Source organism: Emydura macquarii, unplaced genomic scaffold (genome assembly GCF_026122565.2).
Source record: "Emydura macquarii macquarii isolate MOO-44397 ecotype Brisbane River unplaced genomic scaffold, CSIRO-AGI_Emac_v2 contig_1790, whole genome shotgun sequence".
NCBI lineage: Eukaryota > Metazoa > Chordata > Testudines > Chelidae > Emydura > Emydura macquarii.
The window spans coordinates 30,827,019-30,842,977 of NW_027131927.1; the positions used below are offsets into that span (position 1 = coordinate 30,827,019).

The 15,959-nt window shown below is 40.9% G+C and overlaps 1 protein-coding gene across 4 annotated transcripts in view; it reads right to left on the reverse strand.

Moving 5' to 3' along the window:
- The window catches only part of TSPAN5 (tetraspanin 5), a 116,632-nt gene that overhangs the window by 69,699 nt on the left and 30,974 nt on the right, over positions 1–15,959 (reverse strand). For 2 of the 4 annotated variants that reach the window (XM_067557226.1, XM_067557222.1), the window contains exons 1-2: positions 10,423–10,518; positions 10,257–10,310 (exon numbers count right to left, since the gene is read on the reverse strand). The exons of the other annotated variants lie outside the window; for them this stretch is intronic. In XM_067557226.1, the coding sequence (XP_067413327.1) occupies positions 10,257–10,310; positions 10,423–10,512 (144 nt within the window). In that variant the 5' untranslated portion in view covers positions 10,513–10,518. Of the gene's footprint in view, positions 1–10,256; positions 10,311–10,422; positions 10,519–15,959 lie in introns of those variants that run through there. 4 annotated transcript variants of the gene reach the window in all.

Here is a 15,959-nt window from a genome sequence, read left to right on the forward strand (position 1 = left end):
AATTACTTACATGACAGATTGTTGGCACATAAGTGACGCCAATGTTTAAAATACCACCCTTCAGCTGGGAATACATCGTGGTGAGCCTCAGCATGTTGGCTCCTGTTTTAAAGAGAGGAACCATAGTAGTGACTTTCCACTGCTTGAGAGCAGTAGCTATTTCTAAGGACCTAATGCATTTCTCATCAGAATTTACACTGTTTCTATATTTTGTTTCCTTCAGTTTAGAAGCATTCAGTGTCAGTGATTTACTGAGCCTGAGTTTTTCAAACTGTGCCCCAACTTGCTCCTTGGAAATTTCAATCTCTGCCAAGGACACACTGATTTCCCATTAAAAAATGCCTTTGGAACAAAAATGAGTGAAAAAAAATTCATTAAAAAACTTCTCTTATTCTGGTCCTCCTTAATTCCCCCTTGTCTCTTTGGTGGCACACAGGGATCAACTGCCACACGTGCAGCCTTCTAGTTTTTAACTTTTTAAAAACATTAACCGTTATTTGTTGTTTTTCACGTCACCTTTTGACTTCAAGTTTGCACTTTACGTAGCCTAGTTTAGATATCAATCTATATTCTTCAGGTGCAGAATTTCCACGCCACTTAATCTGCCTTTCTACCCTGCCCTTCAGCAGGTGCTAACTCACCTCTCACAGAAATTCATGTGGTTTTCAAAGTTCATCCTTCCTGTGGTGCCCTTGAAGATTCACCGTTTATTAAGATATTATGCTTAGCAGGCGCTCATGTAATAGGCTGATGGGGCCATATAAGTACCTAAACAGAGAATTCGGTTGTGTAGCACTCACTATTTACTAATTAATGCTCCTAAACTCACTTGATATTAATCCTGCATATTACTTAAGAGCAAATTGAAAGATGCCTTCTCCCTTTTAAAGACTCCAAAACAAGCCGTCCTATAAACAATTTGTTTATAGCATCAAACAGCTTCTCTACGTCCTGCCCTGAGGAGCCATTCAACCAATACTGTAGGGAATTAAAATAATTACTATTGTAACAAACAGATGTGTAACTTTCTTAACCTCTTTCACCTTAGAAAAGGTCCCTATATGCATACAAAAAGAAAAATCAGACATTCTAGCATGGGATTTTCAAAAGCACACAGGAGATTCAGAAGCATAAATCACATTGAAAGACAATGGGACTCATGCTAAATTAAGCACTTTTGAAAACCCCACCCTAAACGCTGGTATATACAATGCAATTTGTTCAATAAACTAGAGGGCTAGGAGTAGGGTAACATTAAAGCAAGCATATTCAAAATCATTTAAAGTAGTAATGATATTAAGCAGTGCACTGTTCAAATGGATTGTTCTCATTCCACTAAGTGTGTCCAAGTAGGGCAAAATTAGCTCATATATCCAACATTATTGTCAAAATAACACGTCTGACAAGAGTTCATAGTACCAGAGAAAGGTGGGCATTCAGCTTTAACCTAAATTCTGAATTTCTTTCTTCACCCTTGACATTATTTTGGTGTCTATTTTTAATAGTGTGTAAATTATACCAGCATCTGTTTGTTGCTGCTTTGCCTCCCTAAGGGTAGTGTCGTTGAGGGTAGAAATGAAACATCCCAAGCCAAAAAATGACTACTTTGGCTCTCAGCCCTCCCAATGAGTTTTACAACAACATTCATACCCAGGTTGACTGACAGATTTCATTTTAAAACGAGGCGCTTTTAATATTACATAAGAACGGTCATACGGGATTAGACCAAGGATACAGCTAACCCATCCTGACTTTCAAGTGTCCAGTGCCAGATGCTTCAGAGCGAATGATCAGAACAGGGCAATTAGCAAGTGAGCCACTCCGTCAACCAGTGCCGGCTTCTGACGGTGAGGACGACACTTGAAGCATGGGGTTGTGTCCCTGATGGTTTTGGCTAATAGCCATTGATGGTCCTATCCTCCATCAACTTATTTAAATCTTTTTTGAGTCCAGTTATGCTTTTGACCTTCAGAACATCCCCTGGCAACAAGTCCCACAGTGCAAAGACTGCACATTGTGTAAAGAAGTACTTCTTTTTGTTTGTTTTTGACCTGCTTCCTATACATTTCATCAAGTGACTCCTGACTCCTGTGTTATATATAGGGGTAAATAACACTTCTCTATTCACTTTCTCCACACCATTCCTGATTTTATAGATCTCTATCATATCCCCCCTTAGTCATCTCTTTTCTAAACTGAACAATCTCTGTCTATTTAATCTCTCTTCATATGGAAGCTATCACTTTTGTAGGCCTTCTCTGTACCTTTTCGAATTCTAATATATCTTGTTTGAGATAGGGTGACCAGAACTGCATGTAGTATTCAAGGTGCAGCTGTACCCTGGATTTATATAGTGGCATTATGATATTTTCGGTCTTATTACCTATCCCTTTCCTAATGTACAGATGATGACAACTTTAGGAGACATGCTAGCACTGAAATATGGTATTACCTGGCAACACCAAACACACCAGAATTCCTGCTTTTGTGGGTAAACGCACAAAGAGCCCACATCCCAACTGAACATCAGGCCAACTTACTCACTAGGAAGGAAAATACAATACACACCCTCTCCACCTCTGGTAGTAGAGCTGCTTGCATGTAAATGAACAAGCTTTCCCATCCTGCCCTCCCAAGTAGTGTTCTTTACTTGTTAGTTTTGGCCGGACAAGAGCACATGTGGTTTTGGAAAACATTACAGAGGACAGCAGGAAGGCTCTGTAAAGAGTGGGAGAGGAGCACACATACTGCACGTAGGGCATTTAGTACTAGTCACCTGCCCCATATCCAGAGAGGTAACCAGGTCACAGATGAATTAGCACTGGAAGAATCTTTACAACAAACCCTTCCGTCTCCCACTTCTTGAGCATGGGATCCATCTTCATGCCAAAATCCCACAGGCGGGGGACAAGCCACTAGAAAGGGGACAGGAGGCATGGGGTAGAGGTGATCAAGCAAGTGCTGAAACGGATGAACCAAGAAAGAATGCTTACAAAACGAAATCCACTATGTACCAGTTTATTCTTGTGGCACTGTTAGAACAAGTCCTTTAGATTAATATGATCAGATGTGGTGTCTCCTAAGGGTTAGTCAATTTTCTGTGCCCTATGTCTTAGAGAGTCTCTGTGCCTCTAAGCTCCCTTCCTTTCTGTGTTCCCACATGCATCATACATGTTTCTACAACAAGAGATGGTCTGAGCACAATGCTGCTGCTCAGAAACCCCTCCCCCCTTTCAGACCTTCAAGTGACTAACAGAGTCAATATATTAGATTATTGGAAACCTACTATGGTCAAATACAGTATCAGTTTGAAATTAGCAACGTATGTCTGGGGACTATATTTTACTTTTCATGGTTTGGGGATGGGGGTGGACTCAAATTATCTCACCTTTTTTGTGTGTCCATGCAGGGCAGGTTAACTACTACTGCAAATCAAGATTTTTTTAAAACTAAATTATAGAAACCTATGCTTTTTCATACTAAATGATATCACCAGTTCACCTAGTCAGTTATCTCTGCTCCCCACTACTACAGCTGGCCAAGCACAATGCAAAACAGAGACTTCTTCTTCCTGACCATCTTTCAGCTTATCTCCTTAAGCATGAACTTCAACCACCCTTATATTGGTTGCAGAGCTTCTAGTATTACTAACAATCAAAAATGATGCAGCCTTTTAAAAAAAGTTTCCTACAGAATTACAGAAAAGGAAAAGTACATGCCACTGTGAAGGTCAGCCATTCAATACATTCGACTCCCGTAGTTATTTCTAGTGTACAACAATAAAAAAAGTGCAAGTCCTAAAGCAATTGTGTGTGAGAAGCTCAAAAACAGGTTGCAGAACAATGCTGAGCTACAGAGGTTTACATAGTGTGTAGAACTGCTGATCTACAGAAACAAACAGGCGGCAACAACAAAAGGAAGCCCATGGTATAATTATAGTCACCGTACAAGCAATTTATTGAAGAGGGGAAAAAAGTCCTGCAGCAAGTAACCTAGCATTTCAATGGGCAAAAAAAGGTGAGGACAAGTTAACACTACAAGCAGTTACAAGCAGTTACGCCACAAAGACACGCAAAGAGAAACAGATTTAATGCTTTCATTAAAATAGTGTCAACCAGTTAAGCCTGCCAAACATTGACCAATTATCACGTTGTCCAAGAAGAGAACCCTTTTTAATTTAAAAACTTAGCCATTTTGAATCAGCATTATCGTTAGCTTAGCCAGCAAGAGGAAAAAGTTGACAACGGCTAGCCAACTGCTTTATAACGATGCAGGCTAGCACCACTACAGTCTTAGCATCTGATCACGATTTTCCATTAAAAAGACCTTCTCCCCTCTTGCCCTCTCCTCACCAAGATATTTAGTAATTCAGCCACTTCACATCAAGCTGAAATTTGTCATAAGCCCTGTGAATGTATGGATGTTCCTATAAATTGATCCAAAGGGCACATTCTCTTACACCTTAGTCCCACTAACTTCAACACTGAGCACTTCTGAAAATCCCATCCATGTGCTACTCCTACATGAAGAATACAATTAAGGTTGTGCACTTCAGTGCAATGTACAATTCAATGTGTTAAATACTGTACAGAGACAGACACTCCAGTCCCCATCACAAAGAGGACCCAATACCACAATTCACTCAGGAATCTAAGGATATCATCAAATATTTCCCCAAACTCCTCCAACAGGAACTCTACAGCCTCATCCTCCACAAATCCACCCCCAGGACCCTCTACGTGCTTTGCAAGAAACACAAGCAAGAGAACCCAGGCAGACCCATCATAGCTGGCCATGGCACTCTTATTGGAGGAAAATCAGGACTCACAGAAACCATCCTCAAACACCTCAACCCACAAAGGTCCAGTTTCCTCCAGGATATAAATGACTTCCTCCAGAAACTGCAACATTAACAACCACTCCCAGATCATCATAATTGCCACCCTGAATGGCCACCTCCCTATACACACACATCCCTCACCATGATGGCATCACTGCCTGTCTTAGAGAGCCACCCCAAACACATCTCCAAACTCATGCATTTCATTCTTACCTACAATACATATACATTCAACAACAAACACTGAGTTTTAGGATGGCTCCTCAATATGACAACATCTACACGGGCCACCTGAAGGAAAATTTTCTGGACAAATGCACCAAAAACCAACAACAATACAGCTGAGATACGTCAATGATATTTTCATCCTCTAGACAGATGAACTGAACTCCCTCATAGATATCCACCACTACTTCAACCATCACCACCACCCACCCATCCAAACTCATTCTGGAACACTCCCACACCAGCATCAGCTTCCTAGACACCATGGCCAGCTTCTGCAATAGAACCCTACAGATAACTATATACAAGAAACCCATAGATCACCACACTTACATTCACAGATACAGTAACCACCCCAGACACACCAAGAAATCTGTTATCTACAACCAGCCACTCACACATCACAGAACATGCTCTGAGGATAAAGTCCAGGATACATATCTTAACATACTTAAAACTGCCTCCACCAAACAAGGCCACTCCTACAGCAAAGCAGATCACATCACAGATTGCACAATACCATGAAAGAACCTGATTCAGTAGAGCAAAAAAACCCCAAAAACCTTCCCACTGCACAACTTTAGTTGTCACATACCACTCCACACTGGAACCCATATGGGGTATCTGTAAAAAATTACCACCCATACTCGACGGGAAGAAAGAAATCTTTCCTGACCCCCCACTTCTGGCCTTCAAACAAGCCCCCTACCTTATCATCAGAAGCAAGCTTCCTACAGACCAGGACCCACCTACTCAAAACAATACCGCACCCTGTCCCAAGAACACAGGCAAAATCAGCAAGCATATCTCCACTGCTAGAAGGATCAATACCCCCCCCAACACCCTTTCAAAAGCCATGCCTATCACGTGATGTGACTCATTCAGTGCACTAAGTGCTCCTATAGCAACTATGTGCGTGAAACGAGACCACTATGCTCTCAAGTCAATTCACATAGAAAAAAAGAAAAAAACACTATCACCCTTGTCTATGTGAAGCAGACCTGGGGTTTAGGTACGCAGAGTAGCAACATCAGCACATGGAAGTCTCCAGCACAACTTGAGAATTCTGTTGGCTTTTCCTTGCTGAGATAAAACAATTTAGAAGAAAATAAGGAAAAAATTGTGTTTAGATTATATGTGGCCTATATCTAGAAGTTGTGGGAAGTCTGAAATGACTGATTCTTTAGCCAGAAGCATGAAAACACCAAAAAAAAAAAAAAAAAACACACCTCCAGAGAAATTTCAAAAAGAAATTTCAACATGGTTTCCTATGTCAAAGTCACTAAATATCTGACTGAACATGTATTGGGCCATTAAATGTGTTAAGTTTGGAAACTAAATTCAATCACTGAGTAAAATATGGGGAATTTTAATCCTGCCTTAGTGCAATTTTCAATGCAACCTTAACTATGGAGCTCCCTAGGGTACCTCCTTAACACACAGAGCATCTAAATTTTGGCAGCAGCTCCTCTGCAGGTTTTTGGCTTTTACTAGAAAAACTGGTTCAGATGAAAATAACCAGATGTTTTATTTATGTAATAATCTGTTTAAACAAAACACTAACATTTCAATGGATGTTTCCAGAGCGCTACAAATTTTGCCCTAAGCGATTAATTCAGCGTTCCACAGCAAGTACAGTAAGCCTAGAGTCTGTGTATTATAGTGTGTGCAATCAAGTGCTCCTTTACATAAGCATTGTAAATATATTATTAAACCACTGAGATTCTACATTAGCTGCTGTCTGCTAATCACTGGATGTTGTACGTGGCTTGTACCATAAAAATAGTGGCTTCTGGGTAATAACTGGATGAACCCTATCCTCTCCTTCACTCCAACTGGAGTAATATTAAAACTAAGGCAAATAAGCCAGTGGAGAGGGCACATGACTTAGAGTCAGGAAACTTGGGTTCTAGTCACAGTTCTACCACTGACTTGCTATTTGAACTTGGGCAAACCAAGACCCATAGATTTGTTCATAGATGGTGGGTGGAGGAAACTTACGTTTCAAAACTTTTTTTTAAATAAAGTTGCTTGTAGCAATGGAAGCTACTGTACACAATACAGTCCATTACTGTTGACATACCACAAAATTTGCTATGGTCACTATTCATGCTGATTAAAGTTAATCTAGGGTTGGAACAGCAATTTAGATCTTCCCTGCCAGATGCTCAGCTATCCTTTTTCTACTGTTTCAGTGTGCAGATACCCATAGATGTTAATAAGGGAATGCAATATTCTCATTCCGGGGCAGAGAATTCTCTTTCCCACACATTTTTTTTAAGGCATTGGAGGAGGTGGATACATACACAGACTAAATCTTCAGGTTTTCATGAATGGCTCATTCATTCACAAGCTGAAAATCTATTACACCACTAGACAGCCCAGCACCATCCAACTGGCTGAGGCCATCTAACAGACACTTTATATATTTTACCTACCTAGCTTATTATATAGTGGCCATCATGCTGGTAATTAAGCACCTGACACATGCAGTAACATGAATGATCTATTGGTTTTCCTCTCTCTAACCCCAGACAGAGGGATTTTTGGGAGTGGTATTGCTGTATGAAAGCTAGGCCAAGCTAGTGGGTTTTACATTTTGCTCTGAAGTCTGTGGTCATTCTGGTCTCTTCTGTAAGCACATTGTATGGTGTGGGCCAGCTGCTGAGATGGCTTTGTCTCCTGCCCTTGATGTTGACAGTTCCATTGTTCCAATAAAATACAGCTGTCATGGGAGGTCACCACTGTATAGACTGAGGCTGCCCCTTTCACAGCTTGAATCAGTCCCTCTGAGGGCTTTTCAGAGAAGGCCTGATTCCTTACATTTGATTGCTGTATGCTGTGGAAGCCAGTGAAGGGAGGCACTGGGGGGCCGTGCTCTCAGCACAGAAAGCTTGCCGCATAAACAACTCAGAAACATGTAGTCTTCCATTTCTACACAAAGTATTGACAGACATGGCAAGTCTTCTAGGCAAGCATAGGTGGAAATGGAAGCGCTTTTTTGGGGGGGGGTGAGGAGGAGGAGGAGGAAAGGGGCCGTGTTTGGGCTATTTGAGTATCCAGAAGCAATGGAAGAGTCCAGTCTCTTGCCTCTTTCGCTGGCAAAAATTATTGGCCAATTAGCAAATGTTTGAGAAAGTCACATGACCATGTGGCCTAAAAATAAAGCAGCCTCAGCAGAGGCCAACTACAAAATTCACAATGCATCTACCAGATCATTTATTTCCACACCTATTTTATGGGCTCTGACATTACTTGGAATTTGTCATTTTGATTAAATTATTTCAAAATCCACTCCCCCGCATAAGACACACTATTGCAAAAGCGAGGGGGCGGGGAGGAAGGACCAGAGTGGGCAACATTTGACATATTGACTTGGCAAAGCAACATGGAGACATTTGCATTGCCTCTACCCTCCCACACTGTATTTGTTCAATGGATAAATGAAGGAATTCAGCATCCTAGACCATCACACCCTGACCTTTGTCAAATGTTAGACAAAAATAATGATTAAGGAGCATTTCTAGTTGAGATGATGACTACTAATCACCTTAGACTCACTTAATAACCTTTATTTTAAAGCTAAGAATGTATATACAACAAAATACTCAATTGATTTAGGGAAATGTAATGCAAGACCTTATGTTATGGCATTTTTCCACAAGAAATGTAAAATAGTAATAGCACACATAACCAAGCACTAACAAGGACAAAACAGCACATTAAATTGATAATGCCTCTTTAACCGAGAGGCCATGTGGTCTAGCAGCAAGTACACTGAACTAGGACTCAAGAGACAAGGGTTTTATTCCTCGCTTTGCCACTGATGCTCTGTGATCTCAGATAAGTCGCTTCAGCTCTCTGTGCGTCTCTTCTCTCTTCTCCCATACTTTGTTGTCTATTTAGGCTGTTTCTGCCTATGAATTTATACAGTAGCTAGTGCAATGCTCACCAACCCCATCTGGCCTCTGGGCCCTACTGTAATACAAATAATTAATAACAAACCTGGGTTCAAAGCGTGGAGAAGGGAACAAAATTAATTTAGTCAAATTAACATCTGATGCCATTTTCAAGCAGACATTGGTCCATGCTCTTTAAAAAAAAAAAAAATCGCAACAGTTCAGCCGGTCTTTATTCAGAAGTGAAACAGGATAGGAACAGCACGGGTAATGATGCACTGGGAGGGTGGCAGAGCTACGATGACGACACTTGAATGACATCTGCTCATACTATGTCTGGCCTTAGGTGCTGCTGTTAGGGCTTTTGCATTCTTAAGAACTAAATAGAAATACAAAGAAAAAATTCACTTCTAACATTTTATGGACTATAAAGCCTTGGAGAGGGAAAAACTAAATTTAAATTACCTTTAACTCTGGAGAAAAGTGACCCTCATATTTGCTTAAGGGGCTTTGCTGTGCAGCTAATGGCAAGTAAATTAAAGCTTTGTATCCTGTTAATTTTCCCCACAATGATCCCCTCCAATTATAGTAACAGAACTGGAGTATAAAAATCCCTCTAGCTTAACAGACTCTCAAGCCTTGTCTACTGTGCAACAGTAAGGCATTCTAAGCACCACTGGAAGCTCTTGGCATGTCTGTAACTGAACACATGTCCATGCACATGCACCACATTCACACGCATGTATTTGCACACAGGCATGCACACGATGATTGTTACTGCACTTCCTCTGAGCAAAGCTAAACACCATGCTGTTCACCTCCTCTTCACCCCACACCACTGTGGCAGTCAACAGGTCCTGGCTCCAACAGAGCATATGGTCCTCTTAGCATAGTCCTACAATGCTCCTGCCCAGCCTACAGTGACACTACAGGCTAATGGCCCTGTCACCTGTAAAACCATGCAGCTGTTAGGTCAACATAGGCACAAGAGCATACAAGGTGGTTCTTGGCTGACCTCTGCTCTTCCCTGCACTCCTTCTGCCCCAACCCAACATTCAAGACATGGAGTTCTGTTACTTACACGTTACAATTTATTCAAAACCTTAGAATTTGTTGTATATTACAAATAAAACTTTCAGAAATTTTGCTTCATCCTAAAAATATGTTTTAAAATATACATACATATGTTTCTCACAGACCCATTTTAGCACCAACAGGTCTTCAGCTCCAGAGAAATACAAGCCTTAGAGAAAAGACAGTAAAGCACATGTGCATGTATTATACACAAATACCTTATGGTGACCTGAAATCTGCATCAGAGTGAGACAATTCTCTCTCCCAGATTCCTGAGAACAGAAAAAGTAATATCAGTAACAACCGAAATTGAAACTTAATGGGTTTAGCCCATTCCTAGGTATATCCCCTGGTTCTACTTAACTCCCCATGCCTGCTCATTACCCAGTGGTGCTCTTGACTATCTGTAATTCCCTCAGGGCAATCAGTGCAGGAGGTGGGAAAATGAACTGGCACGACATCATGGGGATACATGGCTTGGATCTTATCCCTCCAAACTTGGGCCCACACCATTCTCTTCTCAGTGTCCTACACAGGATGAGAAAAAGAAAAAAAAAAAAAAGTTAGATCAGCAAAACAGCCAAAAACAACAACATATCAAGTAAAAGACATATCAATAAAGCTCCTTACCTCCTTGAGCACCCCTTCCCCACAGGGGCAGTTCTCTTCACAATAACCTGCAGCCCCAGAATCGTTCAGACAGTGGCTTGCAACTCTTTGCCATGGCATCTTCCACGTGAGCAATAGGACTTAACAATGTACAGAAGCTCCTGCATCTCATAATGTATGCATGGCTCCTCATTCAGGTCAAAGAATCCATTGGAACCAAACAAGAACAAGAATAAATGCAGTCATATGTTATCTATACCACAGATATTAACCACTTGCTCCAAGAAGATGCACCAAAACTTGGGGGAGAGGCTCTGCAACACCTGTATCACGTACTCACACATTGCTACATGCAAGTTCAAATGGTAAAATGTTGTAGTACAGGCAAAGCAAAGAGACTGCTTTTAAATGAATTGCCCAGCACAATTGCAAAGCAGGCCTCTCCTCTGCCCTTCCCCTCCCCACTCTGCTACTATATGAAGGGTCACAATTGTCTTAATTTCTCTCTCTAGATTTACTTAATTCTCTTGAAATTTTTACTTCGCTCTCCCCACATTTACCACTAATTTAATTTCTGTTTCCATCTAGTTTCCTCTCCTTATGTGCTCAATCTTCTGACAACACTCTCTATTTCACTACGTCTAATTCACCCACTAACACACACCATGGCTTTGCATGAATTCATTAAGGACAATGAAAACAGACCAGTCAGCTTCACATTCATTTGCATTTAATAATGCCTTGAAATGGACTCTTTGTACAAGTCATACCCAGATGAATTACTACATTATAAATATTCCTGTTTGTAACTTGAAGCGGGTTTTTGTATAAATGTTGAGAATTTATAGTTCATTAGCACAAATATGTACACCCTTGTCTTATATTTTTGTTAATAAAGATGTTTTTAAAACTCTAGTCTTTTCCTGTTTTACAGCCTCCTGTCTACAAAAGAACAAAGCTTCAGGCATGCAGAATCATCCATACAACTGCTGTTCTCTACTATGCTCCAGCATTGGTTTCCTAGGAAACAAAAGGGGGGGAGGATAAAAACCATCTAGCACATTTAATATGCAAATGAAGTAGGTCACACCAGTCATATTTCACTCACCTGAAGTGAAGGATCCATGATTCATTATGATTTGTGGCCTGCATTTGCTGTATGCAACTGGATTTGGGGCAGTTATGGCAGAAATAATGATCTTCATCAGTGCTGTTGCAAAGCTTACTGCTTTCTTAGATTGGGTTAAAAGTAAAAGATGGGGTTACGAGTGTGAAAATGGCAGGTTGTTTTAATGCTAAATGATACATTAATGACTAGTGTTTCTTCTCTCTCACTAGATATTTATATTACCCCTCATCTGTTGTATTTGAGAAAAGGGTTGCTACTTACACAGTAAAGCACAGCAAATATCAGCTCCAGTGCCCACTGTGCTCACCTAGGCAGCTGGTAGAATCCAGAGTCATACGAGCAGCTGACTTCTAAAAGCGCAGAGGAAGCCAAGCCAAAGGCACCAAGAGTGGAAATGAAAGAAGCCAGGCTACTCCTTTGATCTGTACCCTCTGATGACCAGGATGTAACACTGCCATCAAATACACAAACAGTTGCTTACCAGAGTGCATGAAAAATGGAAAGGGACCAAGTAAGGGTGAGCAGGTCAGCCTACATTAAAAAACAAATGTGTGCCCAAATTCTCAGAGACTGGTATAAATGAGAAATAATTCCACTGACTTCAGCAGAGTTACTTCAGTGTAAGAGAGGAGAACCAGGCTGTGTCAATGCAAGAGAATATTGTTAACTGCTCATTCTTCATTTTTATACTTGGTCTGAAGTTAGAACAATAGGCCAAGGAGAGAAGCTTAAGTATTTTGGATTACCACAGAATGCTAATTTAATAGAATACACACATCACTGATGTTAAGATGCATACAATATAGACAAGTGGTTCTCAACCAAGGGTACACGTATCCATGGGGGTACGCAAAGGTCTTCTGGGGGTACATCAACTCATCTAGATATTTGCCTAGTTTTACAACTAGGCTACATAAAAAGCACTAGCGAAGTCAGTACAAACTAAAATTTCATACAGACAATGACTTTTTTATATTGCTCTATATACTAGACACAGAAATGTAAGTACAATATTTATATTCCAATTGATTTATTTTATAAGGATATGGTGAAAATGAGAAAGTAAGCAATTTTTCAGTAATAGTGGCTGACACACTTTTTTATTTTTATGTCTGATTGTGTAAGCAAGTACTTTTTAAGTGAGGTGAAACTTGGAGGTACGCAAGACAAATCAGACTCCTGAAAGGGGTGCAGTAGTCTGAAAAGATTGAGTGCCACTGACAGACTACCAAATCAAGGCATGTTGAGTTCTACATTCATTGTCACTGCTGTCAGGAAGGCAAAGAAAAATCCCACAATTAGTCTGTTTTGAAGTCATAGCAAAGTGTTTTACACTACAGAGAAGGGATAGGAGGGGATGAGGAGGAACCCAAGGTTATAAAAAGAATACACTGAAATCAGGCTGACAATGTTAACAATCAATCTAAATATACTGGTAGCATTTTACAGATTAGTTATATGATGTAGTGATGCTCTACCGCTCTCTGGCTCTGAATTGCTATTTAAGTACTGCATTCACTTTGGCATACATGAATTAGAGAGAACGCAACAACAAAACACTGCAACTGTGCTTGGGAGTAGGAATGCAGTTTTTACACCCTTCAGAGGAACAATCTTTGCCCATCGCCACATTGATGTTTACAACTACAGATCACCAAGCATTTCTTATGTTTGAATGTTTTCACTTGCTGATTCTCTAGCCTACAAAAAAGGCTAGTCTTTGAACCTGGAAGACAGACAGAAGCCCTGAGGAACTCTGGGACTCTGTTTAAAACATGGTACAGGAAGAGCAAGAGGATACAGCTATATAGGCCTGTTTCCTCCAACTCACTCCGATATTATGATAATACAAGTGTAAATTATGCCAAAGGTTCAGAAGGACATATTGTTAGGATATGCCTTTCTAACTGTCCCTAAGGGTTTTATGAAATAAAATCATTCAGCAAGAGATCCGCACAAAAATAGTGTTAAGTTATGACCCCATAATGAAAGCCAAAAGGTGACAGTTTATGAAATCTGCATGTATGTATAAGCCAAATTCAAAACAAATATGTCATGTCAGCTCACAAATATTGGGTACATCAAATTCTCATTACTTTCTGAAGGGTACTCTGATTCTGTTCTGGATCAGGCACCCCTCAAGCCCTGGTAAAGTGTAGTTCACTAGTTCTTAGCATATTTCCAGACACTCCACAACTGCCTACATTTCCACAGAAGTATGAAATATAACATTCCAAAGAAGGTTTCTATTTATGTTGCTTTGTCAATTTCCCCAAGATTTCAGAGACAGATTTTAAATGGCCCCCAATTTCTGTCTTAAGATATTTTGCACTTGGGGTGATCTGTATTTATCAGAATCTTATCCTCTCCACACCACTGCAACCAGAACCACCGCATACACCATCTTTTTTGTTTTTACTTGTTTTCTAGCAGTAGATAGTCCTCACTACAGAGCCAACACATTCTCAGCACAAAACATTTTGTGGACTCATTCTTGTCAGTTCCAACTTTTTAATCATGCATGAAGTTTTAGTAAATACCAAACTAAGAAGAGAATAATTACACAGACACCGAGGGTGGTTAATGGTAACATTATTTTAATCCTGCTGTAGAAGAGGCAAGTTCTTCCAGGTTGAATACACCAAAATCCAGGTAAGAATATCAGAAACTATCAACTTCAGACTAAGAAAAAGATTTTAGGGTCAAATTCTGCTCTTACTTGCAGCAGTGACTATCCACAAGAATTTTAGTTCAAACCAGTTACTCTGCCTCTCTTTACACCAGCGGTTCCCAAACTGTGGGTCATGACCCCAAATGGGGTCGTGCCATCAGCAGATGGGGTTGCAGCAATCCCGAATATGTGGAGGACACTATGCTGTCTGGGGTCCTGGTAGGAAATATTTCATTAAAATGGGGTTGTGATGACAAAAAGTTCGGGAACTCCTGCTCTACACCCTCGCGGAGAGTCCACTTCATATAACTGCCTCTAATGGTGCTGACTAGTATTTGTTACCAGGAAAGAGGTGCTGAAAACTGAATGGAAATGAAGACAGAAGTGCCCTCCGCCACTGCTTAAAGGCACTTCCTCCAAAACAGGGCTAAGGCACACTGGAAGGGCACTTGCAGGAAGCTGGTTCTCCTGCTGCCTATGCTGTATGTGTTGTGTGGATAGAGAGAGGCCTTCAGCTTCCAGAACAGTCAATCTGGCACCATTAGCCAGCACTAAAAACTTACTGAAGCGAAAAAACATTATTCATTATGTTCTTTTTTGCATAACCATTACTTACATAACACTATTCTCCTGACACCACATGTGGATAGCTCTGATGCTTAGATAGCTCTGTCTGTATGTCTAAAGTCCCAACACCCACCCCAAAACAGAAAGTAATTAAAGTAAATTATTATCAAGAATATCTTACTTTAGTGTAAGCTTTTACTTACAGTGAAGCCTTAATTCAGTGTAAGCTGCAGTTTGGGGGGGGGGGGGGGGGACGACGGGACGGACGACGACGGGGACTTGATACAATTTTTTTTTTTTTTAAATCACAGTTATGCTCCTTTGTAATCTATGAAGAAGGAGAAAGGTTTTATTTTCAGGCTTTCACAAAGTAGAAAAGAACGGTTACTTACCTCGTAACTGTTGTTCTTCGAGATATGTTGCTCATGTCCATTCAGAATTAGGTGTGTGCACGCTGCATGCAGCAGTGCCGGAAATTTTTCCCCTAGTGGAATCCATAGGGCCAGCTCTAGTGCTTTCTGCAGTGGCACATGTATGCGGTCATACATAGGGTGCTGCCGGTTCCCCTCCCCTCAGTTCCTTCTTGCCGGAACTCCGACAGAGGGGAAGGAGGGTGGGCTGTGAATGGACATGAGCAACACATCTCGAAGAACCACAGTTACGAGGTAAGTAACCGTTCTTTCTTCTTCGAGTGCTTGCTCATGTCCATTCAGAATTAAGTGACTTACCAGCAGTAACTCTGGAGACGGGCAGGAGTTCATAGATGGGACGACTGCAGCACCGTTCTGCCGAACCCAGAGTCATCTCACACTTGCTGTGTGATGGCATAGTGGAATGTAAATGTGTGTATGGAGGACCACATAATGGTTCTACAGATGTCCTGAATGGGAACATGTGCCAGAAAGGTCACTGAAGATGCCTGCACCCTCGGGGAGTGGGCGGACA